The sequence below is a fragment of the Lissotriton helveticus genome, chromosome 9 (assembly GCF_964261635.1).
Source record: "Lissotriton helveticus chromosome 9, aLisHel1.1, whole genome shotgun sequence".
Classification (NCBI taxonomy): domain Eukaryota; kingdom Metazoa; phylum Chordata; class Amphibia; order Caudata; family Salamandridae; genus Lissotriton; species Lissotriton helveticus.
This window is the reverse complement of record NC_136070.1, coordinates 465,360,458-465,383,350: the sequence shown is the minus strand read 5'-3', so window position 1 is coordinate 465,383,350 and position 22,893 is coordinate 465,360,458. Positions and strand designations below refer to the sequence as shown.

The window sequence follows — 22,893 nt, the reverse complement described above, 5'->3', positions numbered from 1 at the left end:
ACCAGATACTGTGCACTTCCAGACGATAAAAGTTGAATTCTCCTTAGAAGATTGTTTGGCTATGAAAGCAGATGTAGATAGTGGATCTATAGCAGACACTACCAGCAATGCCACTGAACAAGAGCCACCTACTGAGGTGCATGTGTCAGAGCATGCTATAATAAGCACAATAAAAGTGGAAGATGTGCAGCTGGAAGATAAAGATCAAATGACTGGCGGAAAAATTGCAGCTGATGATATATCAACTGATAGTAGTGTGCCAGGCAAAGGTGATGTGTGTGATCTTTCAACAACCGAGGATTCCATCAATGACTTGGACAAAGGGGACGTTCTTAAACAAGTTGATGCATTAATGGAAAATATAGAATCTCAAGAAGATGTTACAGAGTCATCCAGAGATTCTGAGCTTCTAGAATATGACATTTCATTAAAACCTCACAAACGTACATTACCATCATTCGGAATAACTTCTTTGCAAATAGTGGACAATGCAGAAGCTCCTGAGGAAAGCAAGGAAGAGCTAAAGGAATTCTCACCTTCTCCTGAGGATAATGTGAAAAAAGTTCTAGAGACTGAAATGTCATCTCCAGATATCGAAACAGCATTGGAGAAACATGTAGGAACTGAAGTGAAGGCAAAAAAGAACAAAAAGAAAATAGTTAGAATGAAAAAGTCAACCATTGAAAAAGTTGTAACAAAAGAAAGGATTCGAGAAGCACCAATATCTTTGCCAAAGAAAGGAAAAGCTCAACTGACGAAAACTGAAGAGCTGAAAGAAAATGATGTACAGGATAGTGTAAATGGTGCAGGAATTAACGATTTGATTGAAGAAGTTTATGCAACTGAACCTCTGAAAGTACCAGATACTGTGCACTTCCAGACGATAAAAGTTGAATTCTCCATAGAAGATTGTTTGGCTATGAAAGAAGATGTAGATAGTGGATCTATAGCAGACACTACCAGCAATGCCACTGAACAAGAGCCACCTATTGAGGAGCATGTCTCAGAGAATGCTATAATAAGCACAATAAAAGAGGAAGATGTGCAGCTAGAAGATAAAGATCAAATAACTGGCGAACAAATTGCACTTGATGATATATCAACTGATAGTAGTGTGCCAGGCAAAGGTGATGTGCGTGATCTTTCGACAACCGAGGATTCCATCAATGACTTGGACAACGGGGAGAAAGGTATTTTTCTTAGTGATGCAGAATTAACTGTTTTGAGGTCCAGTGTACAAGAGCTAGAAACTGCAATCACCATTCCAGAGGAAAAAACAGACTCAGCATTTCAGGGGGTGCTTACTGAAGCAACAACTGTTGATGCTTTATCTGAGACAGCGGCTAAACTAATCAAAACATCAAAGATGGAAACTGTCATTCCATCTCTAAAAATAGAAGAACTTGACAAAACGCACATTGAAACCCTACATGATGAAATTGAAACTTCTTCTATAGACCTTAAAATATCAAAGGAAGTTTGCAAACAAGTTAATGCATTGTTGGAAAATATAGAATCTCAACGAGATATTACAGAGTCCTCCATAGAATCTGAGCTTCTAGAATATGACATTTCATTGAAACCTCACAAACTTACATTGTCATCAGTCAGAATAACTTCTTCGCAAATACTGGAGGATACGGAAGCTCTGGAGGAAAGTAAGGAATGGCAGAAGGAATTCTCACCTTCTCCTGAGGAAAATGTAAATACAATTCCAGAGACTGAAATGTCACCTCCAGATATGAAAACATCTTTGGAGAAACATGTAGAAACTGAACTTGAGACAAAAAAGAGCAAAAAGAAAACAATTAAAATGAAAAGGTCAATCATTGAAAAAGTTGTAACAAAAGAAAGGAGTCGAGAAGCACCAATATCGTTGCCAAAGGAAGGAACAGTTGAATTGGCAAAAACTGAAGAGCTGAAAGAGGTTGATGTACAGGATAGTGTAAATGATGCAGCAATAAATATTTTTATTGAAGAAGTTAATGCAACGAAAATTCTGAAACTGCCAGATACTTTGCACGTCCAGCCGGAAAAAGTTGAATTCTCCTTAGAAGATTTTTTGGCTATGAAAGAAAATGTAGATAGTGGATCTATGTCTGATACTACCAGCACTGACACTCCACAAGAGCAGCCTACTGAGGAGCATGTGTCAGAGAATGCTATAATAAGCACAATAAAAGAGGAAGATGTGCAGCTAGAAGATAAAGATCAAATGACTGGCGAAAAAATTGCACTTGATGATATATCAACTGATAGTAGTGTGCCAGGCAAAGGTGATGTGCGTGATCTTTCAAAAACCGAGGATTCCATCAATGACTTGGACAAAGGGGAGAAGGGTATTTCTCTTAGTGATGCAGAATTAACTGTATTGAGGTCCAGTGTACAAGAGCTAGAAACTGCAATCACCATTCCAGAAGAAAAAACAGACTCAGAATTTCATGGCATGCTTACTGAAGCAACAACTGTTGATGCTTTATCTGAGACAGCAGCTAAACTAACCAAAACCTCAAAAATGGAAATTGGCATTTCATCTCGAAAAATGGAAGAACTTGAGAAAGCACACATTGAAACAGCATATGATGAGATTGAAAGAACTGCCACAGATATTGAACAATCAAAGGACGTTCTTAAACTAGTTGCTGCATTAATGGAAAATAGAGAATCTCAAGAAGATGTTACAGAGTCCTCCAGAGATTATGAGCATCTAGAATATGACATTTCATTAAAACCTCACAAACGTACATTACCATCATTCGGAATAACTTCTTTGGAAATACTGGACAATGCGGAAGCTTCTGATGAAAGCAAGGAAGAGCTTAAGGAATTCTCACCTTCTCCTGAGGATAATGTGAAAAAAGTTCTAGAGACTGAAATGTCATCTCCAGATATCCAAACAGCATTGGAGAAACATGTAGAAACTGAAGTGAAGGCAAAAAAGAACAAAAAGAAAACATTTAGAATGAAAAAGTCAACCATTGAAAAAGTTGTAACAAAAGAAAGGATTCGAGAAGCACCAATATCTTTGCCAAAGGAAGGAAAAGCTGAACTGACGAAAACTGAAGAGCTGAAAGAAAATTATGTACAGGATAGTGTAAATGGTGCAGGAATTAACGATTTGATTGAAGAAGTTAATGCAACTGAACCTCTGAAAGTACCAGATACTGTGCACTTCCAGACGATAAATGTTGAATTCTCCTTAGAAGATTGTTTGGCTATGAAAGAAGATGTAGATAGTGGATCTATAGCAGACACTACCAGCAATGCTACTGAACAAGAGCCACCTATTGAGGAGCATGTCTCAGAGAATGCTATAATAAGCACAATAAAAGTAGAAGATGTGCAGCTGGAAGATAAAGATCAAATGACTGGCATAAAAATTGCAGCTGATGATATATCAACTGATAGTAGTGTGCCAGGCAAAGGTGATGTGTGTGATCTTTCGACAACCGAGGATTCCATCAATGACTTGGACAACGGGGAGAAAGGTATTTCTCTTAGCGATGCAGAATTAACTGTATTGAGGTCCAGTGTACAAGAGCTAGAAACTGCAATCACCAATCCAGAAGAAAAAACAGACTCAGCATTTCATGGGATATTTCCTGAAGCAACAACTGTTGACGCTTTGTCTGAGACAGTGGCAAAACTAACCACAACATCAAAGATGGAAACTGGCATTCCATCTCGAAAAATGGTAGACCTTGAAAAAGCTCACATTAAAACACCTGATAATGAAATTAGAACAACTTCCATGGACATCAAAATATCAGAGGAAGTTCTTAAACAAGCTGATGACAAGTTGGGAAATATAGATATTCCAGGAGGCATTACCGAGTACTCCAGAGAAACTGAGATTCTAGAATTTTACGGTTCAGTGAAACTACACAAATTTAAACTACCATCATTTAGAATAATTTCTTCGCAAATACTGGAGGATGCAGAAGCTCTGAATGAAAGCAAGGAAGATAAAGTAACACACATTTTGATAAAAGAAGGTAATGCAATGGAAATTTTAGAAGAACAAGATACTTTGAGCATCCAGACTGAAAGAGTTGAATTGCCCTTAGAAGATTCTTTGGCTATGAAAGAAGATGTCGTTTGTAGCTCCATAGCAGACACTACCAGCAGTCCCGTCCAACATGAGCTACCCATTAAGGACCATAACTCAGAGAATGCTAGGATAAGTTTGGTAAAAGTAGAAGATGTGCAGATAGAAGATGAAGATCAAATGAGGGGTGGAATATTATCAGCTGGCGATACATCAACTGATATTAGTGTGCACGTCAAAGGTGATGTGTGTGATCTTTCAACAACCAAGGTTTCCATCAATGACTTGAAAAAATGGGAGAAAGACATTTTTCTTTGTGATGAAAAATTAACTGAAATAAGGCCCAGTAAAGAAGAGCAAGAAACTGCCAACTACATTTCAAAGGAAAACGCAGACTCTGAATGTCATCTGAAGCTTTCTGAAGCAAAAACTGTTGGTGGTTTCTCTGAGACAGCGGCTGAACTCACCAAAACATCAACGATGGAAACTGTCATTCCATCTATAAAAAGAGAAGAACTTGATAAAGCGCACATTGAAACACCATATGATGACATTGAAACAACTTCTATGGGCATTAAAATATCAAAGGAAGTTCCTAAACAAGTTGATGCATTGATTAAAAATATAGAATCTCAAGGAGATGTTACAGAGTCCTCCAGAGAATCTGAGATTCTACAATACGACCTTTCATTGAGACCTCACAAACTTACATTACCATCATTCAGAATCACTTCTTCGCAAATACTGGAGGATGCAGAATCTCTGGAGGAAAGTAATGAAGGGCAAAAGGAATTCTCCCCTTCTCCTGAGGATAATGTGAATATAGTTCTAGAGACTGAAATGTTGTCTCCAGATACTGAAACACCTGTGGAGAAACATGTAGAAACTGAAGAGAAGGCAAAAAAAAGCAAAAAGAAAAGAATTAGAATGAAAAGTTCAACTGTTGAAAACGTTGTAACAAAAGAAAGGAGTCGAGAAGCACCAATATCTTTGCCAAAGGAAGGAGAAGTTGAATTGTCAAAAATAGAAGAGCTGAAAGAAGTTGATGCAAAGGATAGTAAAAAGGATGCAGAAGAGAAAATTGTGATTGATGAAGTTAGTCTTGAGGAAATTCTGAAAGAACCAGATACTTCAAATGCCAAGACGGTGAGATTTGAATTGTCCTTAAAGGATTCTTTGACTATTAAGGAAGCTGTAGACACTATTAGCAGCACCACCCAACAAGACCCACTTATTGAGGACCATGTGTCAGAGACTGCTAGGATAAGCATATTATTATTAAAAGGTGTGCACATGGAAGTAAAAGATCAAATGACTGATGGAAAAATACATGCTGATGATACATCAAATGAAATTGGTGTCCGAAGCAAATATAATCTATGTGATATTTCACCAACAGAGGTTTCCATCAATGACAAATCGGAGAAAGGTATTTCTCTTCATGATGCAGAATTGACTGAAATAAGTCCCAGTGAACAGGAGTCAGAAACTGCAATCTGCATTCCAGAGGAAAAAGCAGAATCAGAAAGTCTTGGGATGCTTATTGAAAAAACTGTTGTTGATGATGCCTCAGAGACAATGGCTGAACTCACCAAAATATTAAAGTTGGAAACTGACAATACATTTCTAAAAATGGAAGAACTAAATAAGGCACATATTGAAACACGAAATGATGAAATCAAAACAACTCCTATAGGCATCAAAATATCTAATGAAGTTCTTCAACAAGTCGACGCCAAGACGAAGAATGTAGAATTCCCCAGAGAGGTTACAAAATACTCCACAGAAACTGAGATTCTAGATTTCGATGGTTCGGTCAAACTTCACAAATTTAAATTACTGCCATTCGGAATAACTTCTTCACACGTAGTGGAGGATGCAGTATTGCTGAAAGAAAACACAAAAGAGCAAAATGAATTCTCACCCTCATCTGAGGATAATGTCAATAAAGAGATAGATGATCAAATCTCTTCTTCTGATATTGAGACAACTCCTGAGAAATGTATAGACATTGAAGTAAAGGCTGAAATGTCTAGTTTTGACATAAAATTGACTAACATCTGGCCTATTGATCAAAACTACAAGACAGCAAAGTTATTTTCAAAAGAAAGATTGGAAATGAAAAGTTCATCTATGCCAACTGAAGAAGTAAGTGTCAATGATACTTCTAGAACAGTAATTGAACAGGCTGGAGCATTAACATCACAAAGAGATATTCCGGTCTTTGCAAGTGGTGAAATTATTAAATATCAGAAGCAAACATGGAAAGAGGAACTTAATTTGTCTTGTTTACCTATCATCAAATCAAAAGAAGACAAGAAAGGGTTTATTTTAGAGTGTAAAAATGTAGCATTGGCAGAGCAGTGTGGAAATGCTTTAAAAGAACCGGACACTAAAGATACAGAAGATTTAATCAAATTTGATAAATGTATATTAATGTCAACTAATTTAGCTACTAAAAACATCATTGATGAAGCTGATTGTCACATTGAAAGCAGGGAAGCAAAACATGTTATTTCAGACACATTGACAGCTGCTATTGATCATAAATTCTCAACCTTTGAACTGCAATCTTCAGAAAATGTGTTTTTCATGGAGACTCCGACAGATACTGAAATAAATGCAACAAAGTTCAGAAGGAAAATAACAAAAATCAAACTGTCCTCTTCTGATAATATTAGTTCAGAAGAACCGAGTCCAGAGGTTACTCTCAATTTTCCTTTTGGAAAAGAATACAGTATGTTGTGTAAAAGTGAAGATGTGAAAAATGAAAAAGATGCAGGTCATGAATTAGGAGGTGCAGCTGATATAAACAGTCCTTATGATAATATATCTAATATGAATGTTACAAAATTAAAAACATTTGCTTTTAAAATAAAGACATCAAGGGAACAAATACTGGAGGATATTGCTTTGCAACCTAGTGAAACACTGGAGAATCAATTTCCTGAAAACAAAGTTGCGGCTACACTATCAGACAAAAAAAAAGAAATGCAAGCGCCCAAGGGAAACATAGGCGGAAGTCATAAATCCCCCTTCAAATTTAAATTCCAATCTCCATCTATTGTCTTTCCGACGTCTATGGATGATGTGAAACAAGAATCTAACACTACGATCGAAGACGCATCCCCCAAAAAAACAGAAAGGCAGGGGGGATCAGACACTGAACCTTCTAAACTCCCAGGGTGGTTTAGATTCCCAAAAATAGGTTTCTCCTCATTATGGAAAGAAGACAAATCTGCTGATAAGGATTAAGAGAACAAATGACCGAGTAATACGCAGGTAAAATCTGCAGCGTTACAAAATGGATGAAAAAACACTTTGAGAGTGAAAGTATACTATGTCTATAGAATACGATACATGTTCATTGTTAACACATTGATAAAAAGAATGCTAAACACAACCATATGAAGTACATATTTAATCAATGTCACAATTAAATTGTTGGTGAAAGAAGTGTAAATCATAGGAATGTAGATGAATATTAATATACTACTTTTGAATTGGAATGAACACTTTCTTTCCAGGACATCCATTTGTCGATCCTCTGCTTTACAAACTTGCTCTGGTTTAGGCGAATAGAGCACTTCCCTTTACTTATTTGGGTGCAATTGATTATAAATCACCTTCTATCACACATAGATATATCTATAAGAATGTATCATTAATGGCTTTGAAAAGCCTGATCACTATATTAAAAACTGTTTTAGAGAGTGTGTAGTGCCTAAGAGACGAGGGTGCTAATGAAATTTTTAAGAAATCGAGTTGTTTGGCAAATTTTAAAATTATGTTTGTATTTATGAACAAAACATTTTCTTTCTTCGATTTCTTAAAAAGCAAGAAGTACCTGTTCGCCAATGGGCTCAGTGAAGTATGCATATTATTTTTGCTGGTTAGCATTCAACAAAGAAGCAGTTTTCCTCTGAGGGCTTTGTCAACAGTCATTGACATCAAGGCTGGAGTACAGCAAGTGGAGCTTGATGCCATTAGAAAAACCTTGTTGAAATAGCTCTGTCCACAATTACTAATATTTTGCTATGTATGTCTGAACTCTTTGTGTAATTTCCACTGTGGACTTGTCCCTAAGAATCCCTGATTTAGCAAGTGAAGGCAGTCCTGAGGGTGTGAATGGGGGGAATGGTATAATGTAGACCAAAACATGCTTATTCTTCTAAGCGTTCAATCCTGCTAGCCCTACACAACACAGTTAGAACTAAACTTGATGTCTCTTAGAGCCCTCCATCGCACATATCCACATGCAATGATCAGATTAATACACTAGCCTGCTCAGCCCTCCTGCCTCAGATCGCTTTGTCTCCATGTGCTGAGTGGAATGGGTTTGAATGATATTGCTCCTATTTATGTTGGCTGCCTCATACATGAGCCTCTGTTAACACTGTGAGTAGGTAAAGTCATAGGCTGGGACACAAAAGAAACACAATACCACCAATTTCAAATAGTCCAATCTCAAATCTGGAAACTTTCCCCAAAAAAATGTTTTTTGTGCATAATGCTAATTGCTGTTTTCCCCATCTATTTGAAACACTCCGGGGCCTGAAAGACAAAAATGGATCTGATATTTCTTCACACCTAATGTATGTCTCTCGTCTCCACCCACTGATGTTTTGTCCATTCTGTCAATGTAGAGTGAGTTTGGCCCTTGCAATCAGGGTAACACAGATTTCAACTTGTCCATCCAAGAATGGACACTAATTCCAGTCCCAGCAGACAATGGACAATGATTCCAGTTAAGGAAGTCACTGCGATGGACAGTTATTGCAGTCCAGGTGGTCACAGCAATGGAGACGATTCCAGTCAGAGCAGTCAGGTGTATATACTATCTTGTTTTTAAGGATGCAGCCAATGACCATGCACTTCAGTGGGAATATATCACTCAGGTATGCTCTGTACCTCACTCTTCATGGGATTGAGGCAGTGTGGCTAGCCTACTTTCTCTTCTGAACTGGCCAGCTGTGCATCCTAAAGCTTTTCACATCTGGATAAATACTTCAAATTCCAACAGGATGGGTAGTGACCAAATATGGTTGCCGCCTATTGCCTTACTGGTTGGCTGATGTGAAAGGCATGTGTCGGTTTCAGTCCAGGCGCTGGTGCACAATTGTCACCACATGAGAAAATAGCACCATGGAAATGGGAAGTAATTGGAATATCAGTCAAAAGTCTCATCCGAGAGGCCACAGAATGAATTAGCCTAGGGACTTATGTACCTTCTAGCCCCCCAGACAACATGCAGTGCATACTGGTGGGCAGTGTGGGGAAGCTCGCACTACAGTAGAGGTCTAAAAGTTCCTAGCGCTTTCCATTTTGGCTCTATGACTCGTCTGTAACCCAAACAGAAAATTCACGTAAGCACCTGGATGTTGATTCGTCTGCCAAATATGTTGCTGAATCAAGCAATGCCTTGGAACTCTTCACCTTATTACACATGGACTTGGGAGTGTGTGTGAAACTGTTCAGGCAAGAAGGTAGCCTCCCAGTTGCTTCATCAGAGCCACTGGAATGTGAACTCATTCCAGAATCCAGGGCTCATACAAGAGAGTCGTGCATAGCAAGGTTTGGTGTGGTGGATATAACAAGTGGAGTGTAGATCAGCAACTGCATCATTAAAAACGCAAAGTGAATCGCCTGGCCATTCTGCCTAAAATCCATGCTCTGCTGTGATTTTAGGGACTGACTGGTAGTAATAATTTACATTTTCTGGTATGGATGCCATAAGTGGCACTCAGGTCAAAATCCAAGCTTTCACTACAGTACTCTGAATCATACCTTTTTGTAAATACAGTAACCAAAGACATGGAAACCCACACTACCACCTGAGACTATTAAGGGAACCCACAAAACTTAGTATTGCTTGCAATGTAATTATTTTTCTATTTTTGCACAAGCTAGGCTGTGGTCAAACCTTTATGTTTTTTAAGGACAACCCGTTATAGAAAATGCACATATATGTACCCTGTTGATAAATGGGAATTTATATGATTCTAGTTGCTGACTAAGCTGTATAGAAAGCACATATATGCAATAATGTGAATTTTACGCATCTAAATGGAACAATTATTTTTGTATTTTTTTCTTTAAGTTGTCCAATGCCAGGCATTCCTGCTCGTGTGTTCTTCAGTGTTTTTCTCTGAAATCTGGAACTTGCTTGTGGTCCAGCATTTAAAAAAGTACCAGAAAGGCAAAACTTATAAATGGCTGAAATACTCACACCTGACATGAGACAACTTGATATCGCTTTTACGTGTGAATATAATAACTATGCAGATGTTCCTGGGAAAATGAGGTCATAATTATGTTTTACAATTTTTCCGTTATAAAACTTGTAAATAATTGTTAGCATTTGGGAGAGGGCTACTTCTCTCAGCATTGCCAAATGTTAAAATCTATGATGTGCTTTGCTTTCATAATTTTATTTTAACACTCGACATGTAATATCAAATGAGTATACTCTGTATAGAAAATAAACAGTAAAATATTTCAAGATATTGCTTCCTTTTCATTATTATACAACAGAAAATTATATTCAGGAAAACAAAGACATTATGTTGCACACAGAAGCAGGGCCACACTGGTAATTCAACCGGACAAGTTTGGGGGGGGGGGGGGGGCTGCTAGCAATTAGCAGCACTTCTTCCGCTTTAGCATTGCTACCAGTTTTGTTACAGGAGGCTGATATTGCAGCACAGATGCAAAACTGCCCCCACCCTTTCGGCCCACAGAAAAAATGCCCGGTGCCCGCTACAGCCAGTCCGGCCCTGCACAGAAGCACCTGTGAAGCAATGCGGCCAAAATGTGTGCTCTGCTAGGTGCTTCATTCTAAAAATTAAAATGTTCCTCTGCAAAGATAAGGTTCACAAAAGGGTGGGAGTAACTCAAGGGGGAAGGGGAATATATGGCCCAGTAGCTACCCTTAGTCCTCTAAGATCTGGGCTTGAAACCTGCTTTATGTGTTAAATGTGCGTACACATGCCATTCATCTTCCACTCTCATTGGTTGAGTCAGGGATCTGTCTTTCGGAGAGTGCGGGTTTAGGGGGACGGAGGCAAGACTTAAAGCAGCTCAAGGAAGGCACCCAAGACAAGAAATTGTTCATCTAAGGGAAGGCCACCTTTTCCAACTACTACCAGAATATATTTCCAGCTTCGCAATTAGTTGTGAGTATTTGGTGCAAGAAGATGTGTCTAGCGTGCTGAAATTATGGTCCAAAACTGTTCACTTTTATATCGCCTTACAATTTTGTTTACACTAATTGCATTCAGCAAGGTAATGTTACATTCTAAATGAATACAACGGCAGAGGAAACAATATTATAGCTATCTTTATAACAATTACAGCTATACATGCAAATAATAAAAACTTTGCATGTTTGATGCTTTGCATGCAAGAGGTTTCTACGTTCCTTGAATAGGAATGCTTGTTAATGCAGTATTTTTGACAGAAGGTATCATTTCCTGCTTGGAATTTTTTCAGAGCAGTAAAGCAATCCATCACACGGAAGCAACATCGCTCTCCGTTCAGCAGTATAAATGCTTGCACCTATAGGTGCATTGTGTGCTATGTCCATGTGTAAGAATTTGGGTTATTGGTTGAGGAGGGTGAAGCCCACTCAAGTATCAACCACAATCCTTGACAGGGTGAAGTCACAAGCAAATCCCAAATTAACTTGTGCTTAACCTCTGTTAGCTTGGCACAAAAGCAGTCAGGCTTAACTTGGAGGCAATCTGTAAAGTGTATATGCAGCACTTCGAACAGTAATACAGTGAAACACAACACAAGAAAATGTCCCACCAACTTAAAAAGATAGAGTAAAATGCAATAAACAATTCAAGACCAAAACAACAAAATTTCAATAAGTAGAACCGGGGATATGCAAGTTTAAAGTTTATGTGAAAATGATGCTAAAAAGCACAAAGCGCCAGCTGTAGGAACAAAGAGGGACCCAGGTAGCCTCGTTAAATAAAGAGCCCAAATTGGCTTCAAATTAACTGGCAGCAAGCATTCTGATATCTTTAGTAAAAGCACAGCCCGACTGGCGCAAGTAAGTGCCTTTTTTTGTTCCTTCATTACAAAATATGAACATTCCCCAAACCATGTACATGACTGATGGTGAATCTATTTTCATTCTAGATCATGCCATCTACATTTTAACTTGCCTCTTCTTGCCTGTAACGTGCAAATTTTGTTCTCTATTCAAACAGGTACTTTTGAGAAAATGTCCCTCTTTTTTGAGTAATTGGGAAGTTTAGAGTCTCTCCTCGTTTATAATTCATGCCCCCCCTTTGTTCCTTAGATAAACCATTCCATGCCCTGAAGAGAGTCCCGCAAACCTCCTTGGGAATCGAAACACGTTTGCATTACACAGCACGGGGACTCTCGCATTTAAGTAAGTTTCCCCCAGTAGAAATGTGTTTTGAATGGTCTCATTACTGGGTCTAATGTTTGTTTTCCCCGTGGGTAGCAGCTTCTTAAATTGGTTACACAATGTGGATGGTAAAGTAGCTGTTCCTTTTGTGAACTAAGACTGGTGATCTAATGTTTCGTTAATTGTTGTTATGTATCACTCTTCATGTATTGTTTGTTATGTCACATTACTTCATCAGAAAATCTGTATGTTTTTGTTTTAATTGTTGCCTTAATATGTATAATTTGTTCTTGACTAAAACGTATCTGCACTTACCTGACCTTTGATTATATGTGAAGTGCATAGAATGAAGTAGCAAATGCATAGTGAATAGAATGAAGTAGCAAATAAATGCTCCACGCCTATATCAATTGAACTTATGGCCTTAAGTCTGTTAAATTGGTTGCATTTGAATGTGACCGCTAGGACAACTTTCTAAATGTGGCATGTTCAGAATTGTGACTAGAAATCTGAAGGTACCATTAAAGGGGGATTTTAATTTGTTAGACACCAAACTCAACATGTCGAACTGCTCCCAATTGAAAGTTATCACTTATTAAATGTAATAAGGTAAACCAATGTTATCCTATGTGAGAGGTAGGCCTTGCAGTAGTGAAAAATGACTTGCCATGGTTAGATTTTTTATAACTTGCCACGGTTACATTTATTATAACTATCACAGAAAAGAAGTTATAGAACTTTCTTTTCTGGTGAACTAAAATCCAGCCTTCCAGCAGCCACTCCTGATTGGACAGCCTTTGGCAGTCTGAGCCAAACTGCTCTGATGAGGTGTGAAGTGGCCAACATAGAGACAAATTACATCTGGTGGAAGGGGATGAGCCAGACAGGAGCCCAAGTAATTGAATTAGCAGAGGGGATAAAAGGGAAGCCTTAGGGAAACGTAGCCGTGCCATTGGGTTTGCTTAGCCAGATCTTAACCTCCAGGAGAGAGTTTCTCCATTTGGCATTTTAAAGGAATAGTGCTTTCTGGGACAAGAATATGCCACACTTAAGAGGAAGTAATCATGCCTGAGGGTGGCCCCCTGCCCCCTATTGGTCAGGGGTGCCCCCTTCATGTCACCCAAGAACACTGGATACACATGGGTGAGCTGCCCAGCAACTCAGATCGCTGCCTAAAACTACAAGAAGAAGGACTGCCCTGCTGGAACCCTGGCCTGCACCAAGAAGATTGCATTCCGAATGACTTAACCCACTGCATACTTAAGGAGTGGACTCCCTGAAAGCAACAGGTTAAAAGAGCACCACCCGCATCATCTCCATCAAGAAGAAACCAGCTGACTACCTTCAGCTGGACTTTAAAGGATTTTGCCAGGTGCATTTTGGGAGACACAGTCCCAACATCCCAAAGAGAAACTCAGAGCTCCTGGAACCTTAGATGCGTGTTGAGGACACTTTGGAACCCAAAAAGGACCTTCTGGAAGAAGATCTAGAAGATTGGAGCAGTTTTAGTAAAAATCTCTATAAGGTGACCAACCCGTCATTGAGAAACAAGCCAGCGACATAGAACCACAGCCCAGCCTGAGATTCAGTGTGAGAGGCTGGCTTGGTATATGATGCACAATTATATAAGGGGGCACCCTGCACCAAGTGTAAAGCAGCTTGTTTCACCAGAACGTAATCTCATAGGTATAGATGAAGTGAATAAAAAACACAATGTATTTATAAAAATATGTATTTATTATAAGGCACTCACTAACTCATACAGATATCTCCTACACAGAGATATCCACAATGCACACAAAACTTTGCAATAGAAACACATAAGAAGCACAGAATACACACTGGTCCCCAGGGGGTGACCAAACCATATACTGAAATAGTGGTATGCAAACCATGACTCGAGTCAAGAATATCCCCAGAGGACGTAGAAGTGTTGGGGATCCAAGGAACCACCCATGGTGAGTATCTAGGAGCCCCACGGAGGTCGTGTGCAATGTTGGAACACAAGAGCGTTCTCCGTACAATTCAACGTGTAAGTCGCATTTGCAATTTTAAAGAAAGATGACCCTTCCCAGTGGACCCTGAAGAAACCCTGTGGAAGATAGAAGGTTGGAGAGCCACCCCACTTGTAGATATCCTAGTACCCATGTTACCTACACCATGGAAGCCGGGTGTATACGTGTGAAGTGGTGTCAGAAACCGCCGTCGAACCCAATGGAGGACTTCGGTAAAGTGCAGCTGTGGAGGACAGAAGAAGTTTCCGGTGGAATCCGAGGGTGTATTCTCGATGAGAGGTACCTGTAAGCAGAGGGGACAGAGTTTACGTCACTCAGGAGTGACCGGCACACTAGGAAGATGAATGCCCTCTGATGTCAGCTGTTACAGGATGGGGACGAGGACCTTGACTTCGAAGCTGTGAGGACCAGGCGATGCTGAGGAGGACCAGGAGCCCTGCACGAGATGTCCTACGAAGGATGTCGAGTGCTGAGGGGGTCGGTGTCTGGCGGGAGTACCATCAAGCCTTGGCAAATGCAACCAACAAAGGAAGTGAAGCAGGAGCAAAGTCTGGACCAGCAAGGTCCAAGGGACTCACCAAAAGCAAGGGAGTCAAGGCAGGCCCCGAGCAATCAGGGGAGCCCAAAGGAAAGATGTGTGACCTTCAAATGGACCCACAGGCCGGAGGCAATGGAGTCATGAGACATTTGATTTAGCGTGCAGCCTGGACAGCGAGATCCACCCTGATCCCGCACGTTATGAATGCGTAAGAGGGAGCGAGATTTCACTCGAGTCCCGAGCACAGCTAGCTTTACAATTTGCAAAATATCGGCTGTTCATCCATGTTTGTATCGAAAATAATTCTCAAGTACACCAAAAGGAATTTCATGTGTTGCTTTAATTTTCATCATCACACCTAGGATGCAGTGGCATTTTAACAGCTTCTCATGCTACAGACATGCCTATCCAGGCCTTTTTTCTGAGCACACAGAAAAAAACCAATGTACATCCTGAACTGGTCGGCAGCAACCACTTTGTGCTGTCCACATCTAGATGGTTGATGCCAGGAACACTTAGAGCCTAACGGAGCGTTCTTCAGTGCTTGGAATCATACCTCCCATACTGTTTATGGTGTGGGTGTATGATTCCAACATGTTTAATACCAAACATGATAAGATTAGTTGCAGCCAGTTTGGAGATGGCCACTGCGTAATTACACTGTGTCCAACTGTATAGTAAGTATATGATTGCTTCTCTGAAAACCCGGGAGAACAGACTCCTTAGGCTGTAGGGGTGTCCTGCTCATGCAGGGGCACCCTCTCACATAGAACCTAGCACCCTGCCTTCAGGATTGCAAAGGCCAGCTATAGGGGTGACCCATAGTTTCTAAGTGCAGTGACCCTTAGATATAGGATACCTATATATTTAGTAAGTGGTGCAAGCACCAACTTACACAGGCTACAATGACAAGCCTGTTGTCCATTTTGAATGGTCTCTCATGGGTGGATAATACATGCTTCAGCCCATGGGAGACCTCTGGGGTACCTACGCCCTGGGTACCTTAGTACCATATCCTAGGGACTGATAAGGGTACCCAGTATCCAATCTGGGATGTACCTAAGTACTGAACACAACAATTTAGGGAGAAAGCCGATAGACTGGGGTCCTGATTAGCAGGATCCCAGTCAGACTAGTCATAAACATTATCATATCAAGCAAAAAGTGGGGGTAACCACTGATTGTACTTTCATACAGCATCAAAAATGTATCTCACAGCCGAAGCGATCCGTGGGTTCTGAGATGAGGCAAGGCTGCAGTGTGAGGGCCGGCATTGTTGTGGAGGATCCCGTTGAGAAGGTATTGCGATGCAAAGTTCGGCATTGGGATATGTTGCACAGTTGAGGGGATGTGTCAGTTCCAAGAAGCTGCAAGGCTGCAATGCGGAGTACAGCAGCAGCATCGAGGCTGCCATTAATGTGGGATGTGGGACCTGTGATGAGGATACGTCGAGCAGTGGCGGTTCTGAGGAGGCGGAAGGGAGCGATGTGGGAAAGATCCATGCGTTAAGAGCGATAAAAAAGTTCTGCTTGCGGTTGTGCTGTGCAGCAGAGGAGATGGACCAGTTCCGCTGGATCTACAGAGGCTGGCAGAGCACCTTGGGCCCACTACCAAGGGTTCAATACTGGGGTGGCACCGCTTGTCAGGGACAGATGGCAGAGTCCAGGTGCTAGGTTCAAGGTGATTGGATCCATCTCTTCCTGAGACTCAAGCCAGGAAGCCAGACAACTAGCCCTTGGAGTCATTCAGGTGGTCCTGGGTTCAAAAGAGCCAGGTACATTCCTTATCATCCAAGCAGGAGGGTAACAGGCAGCAGGTCAGCACTGCAGGGCAGCAGTCCTTCGGAGCAGCTGTCCAGCAGAATGGAAGTCTTCTCAGCAGCACAGCAGATCTTCCAGGTGGAGTATCCACACATCCAGAAGTGTTCTGAAGAGTTGGTGTCTGTGGTCCCATATTTATACCTGGCCCTTCCTTTGAAGTGGGGAGAAGCTTCTAGAGGTTTTCCTTTGAAGTCCACAGGCATCCTGCCTTCCCTACTCTGGCTCCAGTCTAACTACAGGGGATATGCAACCCTTTGTGTGGAGGCAGGACAACACCTATTCAAATGTAAGTAGGTCTGTGCCAAGCTCCGCCCTTCCATCCTTATAATGATGGGCTAGCCAGGCACACCTAATCTCTCTATTTGTGTGACTGTCTAGGAGGAATAAATAAAGCCCAACTGCACCCAGTCATGTGACCCAGGCATCCTGCCTTCCCTACTCTGGCTCCAGTCTAACTACAGGGGATATGCAACCCTTTGTGTGGAGGCAGGACACTACCTATTCAAATGTAAGTAGGTCTGTGCCAAGCTCCGCCCTTCCATCCTTATAATGATGGGCTAGCCAGGCACACCTAAGCTCTCTATTTGTGTGACTGTCTAGGAGGAATAAATAAAGCCCAACTGCACCCAGTCATGTGACCCAGATACAGGGAGACCGACTGCACACACTAAATGGCTAAGGCAGGATAAACGGCAACTTTCAAAAATTGTCAGTTTCAGAATTGTAAAACAAATCTGAATACACCATAAGATAGGAATTTTCATGTCAATTCCAAAGACACCATACATGTACTGGTTACCAACTCCCATTTGGAAATTACGTTAAGTCAGAATGGCCCATCCTACTTCCCTTTGTCTCACTGTCTAGGAGCAATACACAATGACCAACTGGTAGCTACACCTAGTCATGTTGTTATGAACCCCAATGTACCCCTATATAAGCCTAGGTAGTTACACAACCTTTTACCTGCATCTGTCCTGCTATTGATCTATATAACGGGTTTTGCGCTGACCTTTTACCTAGTAAGGTGCTACATGACTGTCCTATTGTTTTCTCCGAAAACTAGCATCATGTATTATGCATGAGGATTCTCAGTATCACAGCAAGATTACCATCTTCTGCATAATAACTCTGTATAAGGGTCACCTCTGCCGTCATCCTTGCCCGACAAGTTCATAGTATACTTTTAGGTAGAACCCCTGAGGGTACCTTTTGGGTATATAAGCACTACATCTTCGCTGGGCAAACCAGAGGAGAAAGACTTCCATGCTGACACAATGACGCAAGACACTGAGGTCCCTGCACGTAGACACTCCAGCACGCAGTGGTCTGACATCCCTTGGGGGTGTCCATCTGGAGACTAAGATAGTCCTTCGCTCTCCCACATCAGGTAATGGGGTTGGCTCCATCCTAAGGGGATTCTTGGCTATGCACCTATGTTCATGCTAGATACACCTAGGTACTTCTAGTTAGGGTTTGCATAGGAATATTTTTACTGTTATGTATCAATATGCCTGCAGATATTATTTACTCTACTAGTACTCATAATCATATATATCTGTTTCTGTTTCATGGTTGTTGCAGCACACGTATTTTATACTAGAATGGCACTGGTTTAATAAATACTTATTGAAAACATTCCCACAGTTTATTCTTTGAACCTCTCTGAGACCAAGTAAGCATGAATGACTGAGTGACAAGTACTGTACTGTTTCCACGATCCCTGAAAAGTCAGGGTTGTCATGTTCGATAGTTGCCAGAAACTATTTGCTCCTTGGTAAGAGGGGCTCATAGTGGCACTGTGAGCTAGCTGGTCTACAGACTAACATAGACTTTGGGGGTGACTGGAATCAGTTTGGACACCAATCCCTTGGTTTATGTTGACTAAACTCGCAGATCCTATATAGATTTGTAGGAGCTACATGAAAATGTGACCCGGGAACAGGCTGCTTGCAGCAAATGGCTAGGACAAGAAAATGCCAACTTTCTAAAAGCAAAACTGTCAGAATTGTGACAAAAAATCAGACTGTACCATTAAAGCGGGCTTTTGATTACATTCGTTAGACATCAAACTCTATACGTCTAACAGCTCCCAATTGAAAGTTATCACTTATTTAATGTAATGAGGTAACTCCAATGTTATCCTATGGGAGAGGTAGGCCTTGTGGAAGAGTTGTTCACTACCAGGAACGTAAAACTAAAAAGTACATGTGCCACTTTTTAAATACACTGCACCCTGCCTGCTCAGCTGTCCACTGCCAACTCTAGGATGATTTACATGTATTAAAAAGTAAGGTTTGAGCCTGGAAAAGGTTGCTTTTGCCAGGTCAACATGGCAGTTTAAAATTGCACACACAGGGTACAAATCACGCAGGATTCGTGTTTAAGGTGCTACTTAAGTGGGGGGCACAACCAGTGCTGCAGACCCACTAGTAGCATTTATTTTACAGGTCCTGGGCACAGATAGTGCCACTATACTACAGACGTATCAGTAACTATAATATTTTCATTGGGTATAAGCCAATTCTACCATGTTTTAAGGAGAGGGCACAATCACTTTAGCAGTGGTTAGCAGTAGGAAAGCGTACATATTCTTAAAAAACACAAATATGAAGTCAGCAACCGGAGGATTGAAGGGAAAAAGTTAGGGGGAAAACCACGCCAAGGATGCCCGTGCTCACATGTGTGCCCCCCAGTTGAAAGTGGGGAAAACTACCAAACCCCTTGGGAGTTCTCTTCACTAAGGCAGAAAAACCTGGGGAGACCATCAGCTTTGGTGTGGTCTATCCCAGGACAGTTTCCACTGTCATGCATTTTTTATCGCACTGCACCTCTGTTCCCAGGGAAGGAACCTCCTACTGATAAAGGCTACAGGTTGATCCAGATCCTCTTTATTGAGCTGTGAGAGCATGACCCCCATGCCATGATCTGATGTGTCTGTACAATGAATTCCTTAGAGAAGTCAGTGGCCGTGAGCATGGGTGCTGTTTACATGGCCTCCTTCAGAGTGTCAAAAGCATTCTGACACACCTCCATCCAATTCACCTTTCTGGGCTGCTTCTTAGAAGTGAGCTCTGTCAAGGGTGCAACAATGGTGCCATACCCCTTGACAAATCTCCTGTAATAACCATTGAGGCCTAGGTTCTTACTTCTGTTTGGGTCTTGTGGGGTCTCCAAGCCAAAATGGTCTGAATCTTGACCTGCAGGGGCTGAACCTTGCCTCATCCTACTTCGTGTCCCAAATAGACCACTGATCCCTGCCCTGTCTGGCACTTACTAGCCTTGAAGGTCAGGTCTACCCTGTGCAGAGCCTGAAGCACCTTGCTGAGGTGGTACCTCAGAACTGAAGACTGCAATGTCATCTAGATAGGCAGTCCTGTAGTTCTCCCATCCAGCCAGGACCTGGTTGACCAACCTCTGGCAGGTGCCAGGGGCGTTCTTTAACCCAAAGGGCATTACCCAGAACTGGAAGTGCCCTTCTATGGTAGAGAACACAAACCTCTCTTTTGCCCCCTTGGTTAAGGTAATCTGCAAGCGCCCAGACATTAAATCAAACGTGATGAGGAACTTGGCAGCTCCCAACCGATCTGTTGTGTAGGAATCTAGGGCCCTAGTGTAATTTTCCCGATTCATGCCCATATATAGGTATAAATTACCCCATCCTTATATAGGCATAGAAATCATTACCATATTTAGACTGAGCCTATGCAGCCCAAATACGGCATGGCTCCTTCCACTAAGTTCCGAGAATCAACAACGATTTCTTAGAAAACCCCGCCTTCAGCAGCTAGGGACTTCCCCTTGCCTGAATTTATCTAGGAAATCATGGAGTTTTCAAAGAACTGAGTCTTTGATGACGTTATTATGTCCAATCCTACGTCAAACTCGGCACCTTCAAGGTATAAATATGCCTACATTTGCCCAGACAAACACACAGTGGTTTGGGAGCAGTTCGACTATCTACTTGCCCAAGGCGCCCAGCAGCAGCAAGTGCCGAAGGAAGCCGACCCTCCAGCTGACGCACTGAGAGACGCTGTCTTTTCTCTTGCCGAGAAATCCAGCTCCAGTGTTTCCAGTCTACCCTTGCGGGTTTCTGGGAAATCGAGTCCTGAGAGAGACATACAAGACCTCCTTCATTCTAAAACCAAGGTACGGAGCTGATTAGACACTTAGAGAATTCTTGGAATAGATTCTAGGCAAAGAATACTAAAACTTAAGCTACACCTCACTTACTTCTTCCCTTGTACTAGACTTAGGTTAGGTACACCGGGGTAGGCGTATTTTAGAAGCACCAGTTGAGTACTTTTAGTCATTCTTCATCACTGTATGTATTTTATGTATTATATGTTATTTTATATGGCTTAGAAACCATACCATGCTTTTACAGTACTACTTTATAATACTTTTTGTATTATATGCATTGTACTTTATAACCAGTATTACGATTGTAGCAGTACATTTCTTATGCTTGAGAAAGAAGACTGTTCAATAAATACTTTTTATTGAAAATGCCCGTCTCTCTATTTCTCAGCACCTCTGGTGAAACGTAGCATGCACGATTGACTGAGTAAAATAGCTGTCTATTGTTTCCGCGACTCTAGAGATTGATTTCTTATTCTTGGGAAACAAAGTTGTCATGTTTATGCGGTTGTCAGAAACTAATGCTTCTTGTGAATTCGAGAAAGTTTCTAGTGACCTCTGAGCTAGGTGGCACTCACAATTAAGTTTAATATATTCGGTAGAGACCTAGTCAACCTCAGTCCTACGTCTAACCTACAGGATATATTATTCCAATACGCAGAGCCTATTGGGAATATAGGAACTACACTACAGATCCATGAGCTCATCAGCTCAGGGATGGGGTGTGCTACAGTCTTTGCGACTGCATTGAACCTCCAGTAATGCATGCAGAACTAAAGTTCTGGGGGTGGTGCCTGGAGCAGCGGCCTTGGGGGCTGACACCACTGGGCTGGACCAAGCAAAGTTTGAGGGCTCAATAACCCCTAACTTCGGCATTTTGGAGACTTCCTCCTTTATGCTATAGATTTTACCTTTCACTCGCATGCTGTTCCCAGTATCATGTAGTAAGTCCTGGGGAAAGGGAGACGTGTGAGGCAAACTGATCCAACAACTGGCTGCAGTCACTCAGAATTTGGGTTTCTGGTTGGCAAAGGTAGGCATCCTCTCCAAGCAGAAGCCACTATCCTAGTCAGGGTAAGCTAGCTACACGCTAAAAGAGAACCTGTGCTCACCCTCTGGCAGCTTGACACAGAGGAGTCCGGCTTATCTAAAGAGGCAATGTGTAAAGTATTTGTGCAACACACAGACACAAAGTAACACAATGAATACACCACAAAAAGACCCACACAAGTTTATAAAAATAGGTTATTATATTATAACTGAAACGACAAACATCCAATGCATAGAAGTTGAGCTACTGAATTTTAAAAGAATATATGCAGTAAAGCAATTAGAGCTTAAAAGGTTACTTTAGGTCACGCTGGACTGGGGTAAAGTCAGAGTTCGGGAAGTGATGTCATGGTTCCCTCCAGGCTAGACTCTGAAGGGTCTTAGGAACATGAAAACCCGCCCTTGACCAGTCCACCATCACTACCATGTACATATGTTGGTGTTCATGTTTCATTATGCTCTTGCTCACACATTGCCTCCGAGCATCTTTGTGCCCTGTGTTTATTGTACATTATGTATTAATGCTTCTACATTGCCAACTGTTATTGGGCCTTATGTAGTAATGCTTCTATTATCAACACTGTATTAGTGCTTATATTGCCAACGAGTATCTAAGTTCCATCTCCTCCTTCAGCAAAATGCCGAGTGCCGTAACACCGAGACCTCACGGAAGGCCGGATGACGTACAAAGACTGCCACATCAGGCATGGCGCAGATACTTAAGGCCACGCCCGCCTTCTGGAATATGCTTTGCCTCAAGAGATGTTCCCATCAGCATCGGGTCTGATTCTGTGCTGCCAAGTTCAAGCTCCAGTGATGCCACAACTCACCTGGGTCTCTTTGCGGCGGTTCTCTTTCGGCGATTGCAGTTCGTATCGTCTCAGCCCTTTCAGCACAGA

General features: G+C 41.5%; 1 protein-coding gene across 1 annotated transcript; it reads left to right on the top strand.

The window, feature by feature from the left end:
• Positions 1–635: 635 nt before the first annotated feature.
• LOC144781436 (uncharacterized) lies at positions 636–22,681 on the top strand. Its single transcript, XM_078660289.1, has 3 exons — positions 636–7,330; positions 12,360–12,452; positions 22,629–22,681. Exon 1 carries the CDS (start codon positions 665–667, stop codon positions 7,301–7,303), a length of 6,639 nt encoding a protein of 2,212 aa, XP_078516415.1. The 5' UTR covers positions 636–664; the 3' UTR covers positions 7,304–7,330; positions 12,360–12,452; positions 22,629–22,681.
• Positions 22,682–22,893: the final 212 nt, after the last annotated feature.

Excerpts from the sequence above, each read along its gene's own strand:
- LOC144781436 (XM_078660289.1), top strand. The coding sequence starts at position 665 with ATGAAAAAGTCAACCATTGAAAAAGTTGTAACAAAAGAAAGGATTCGA.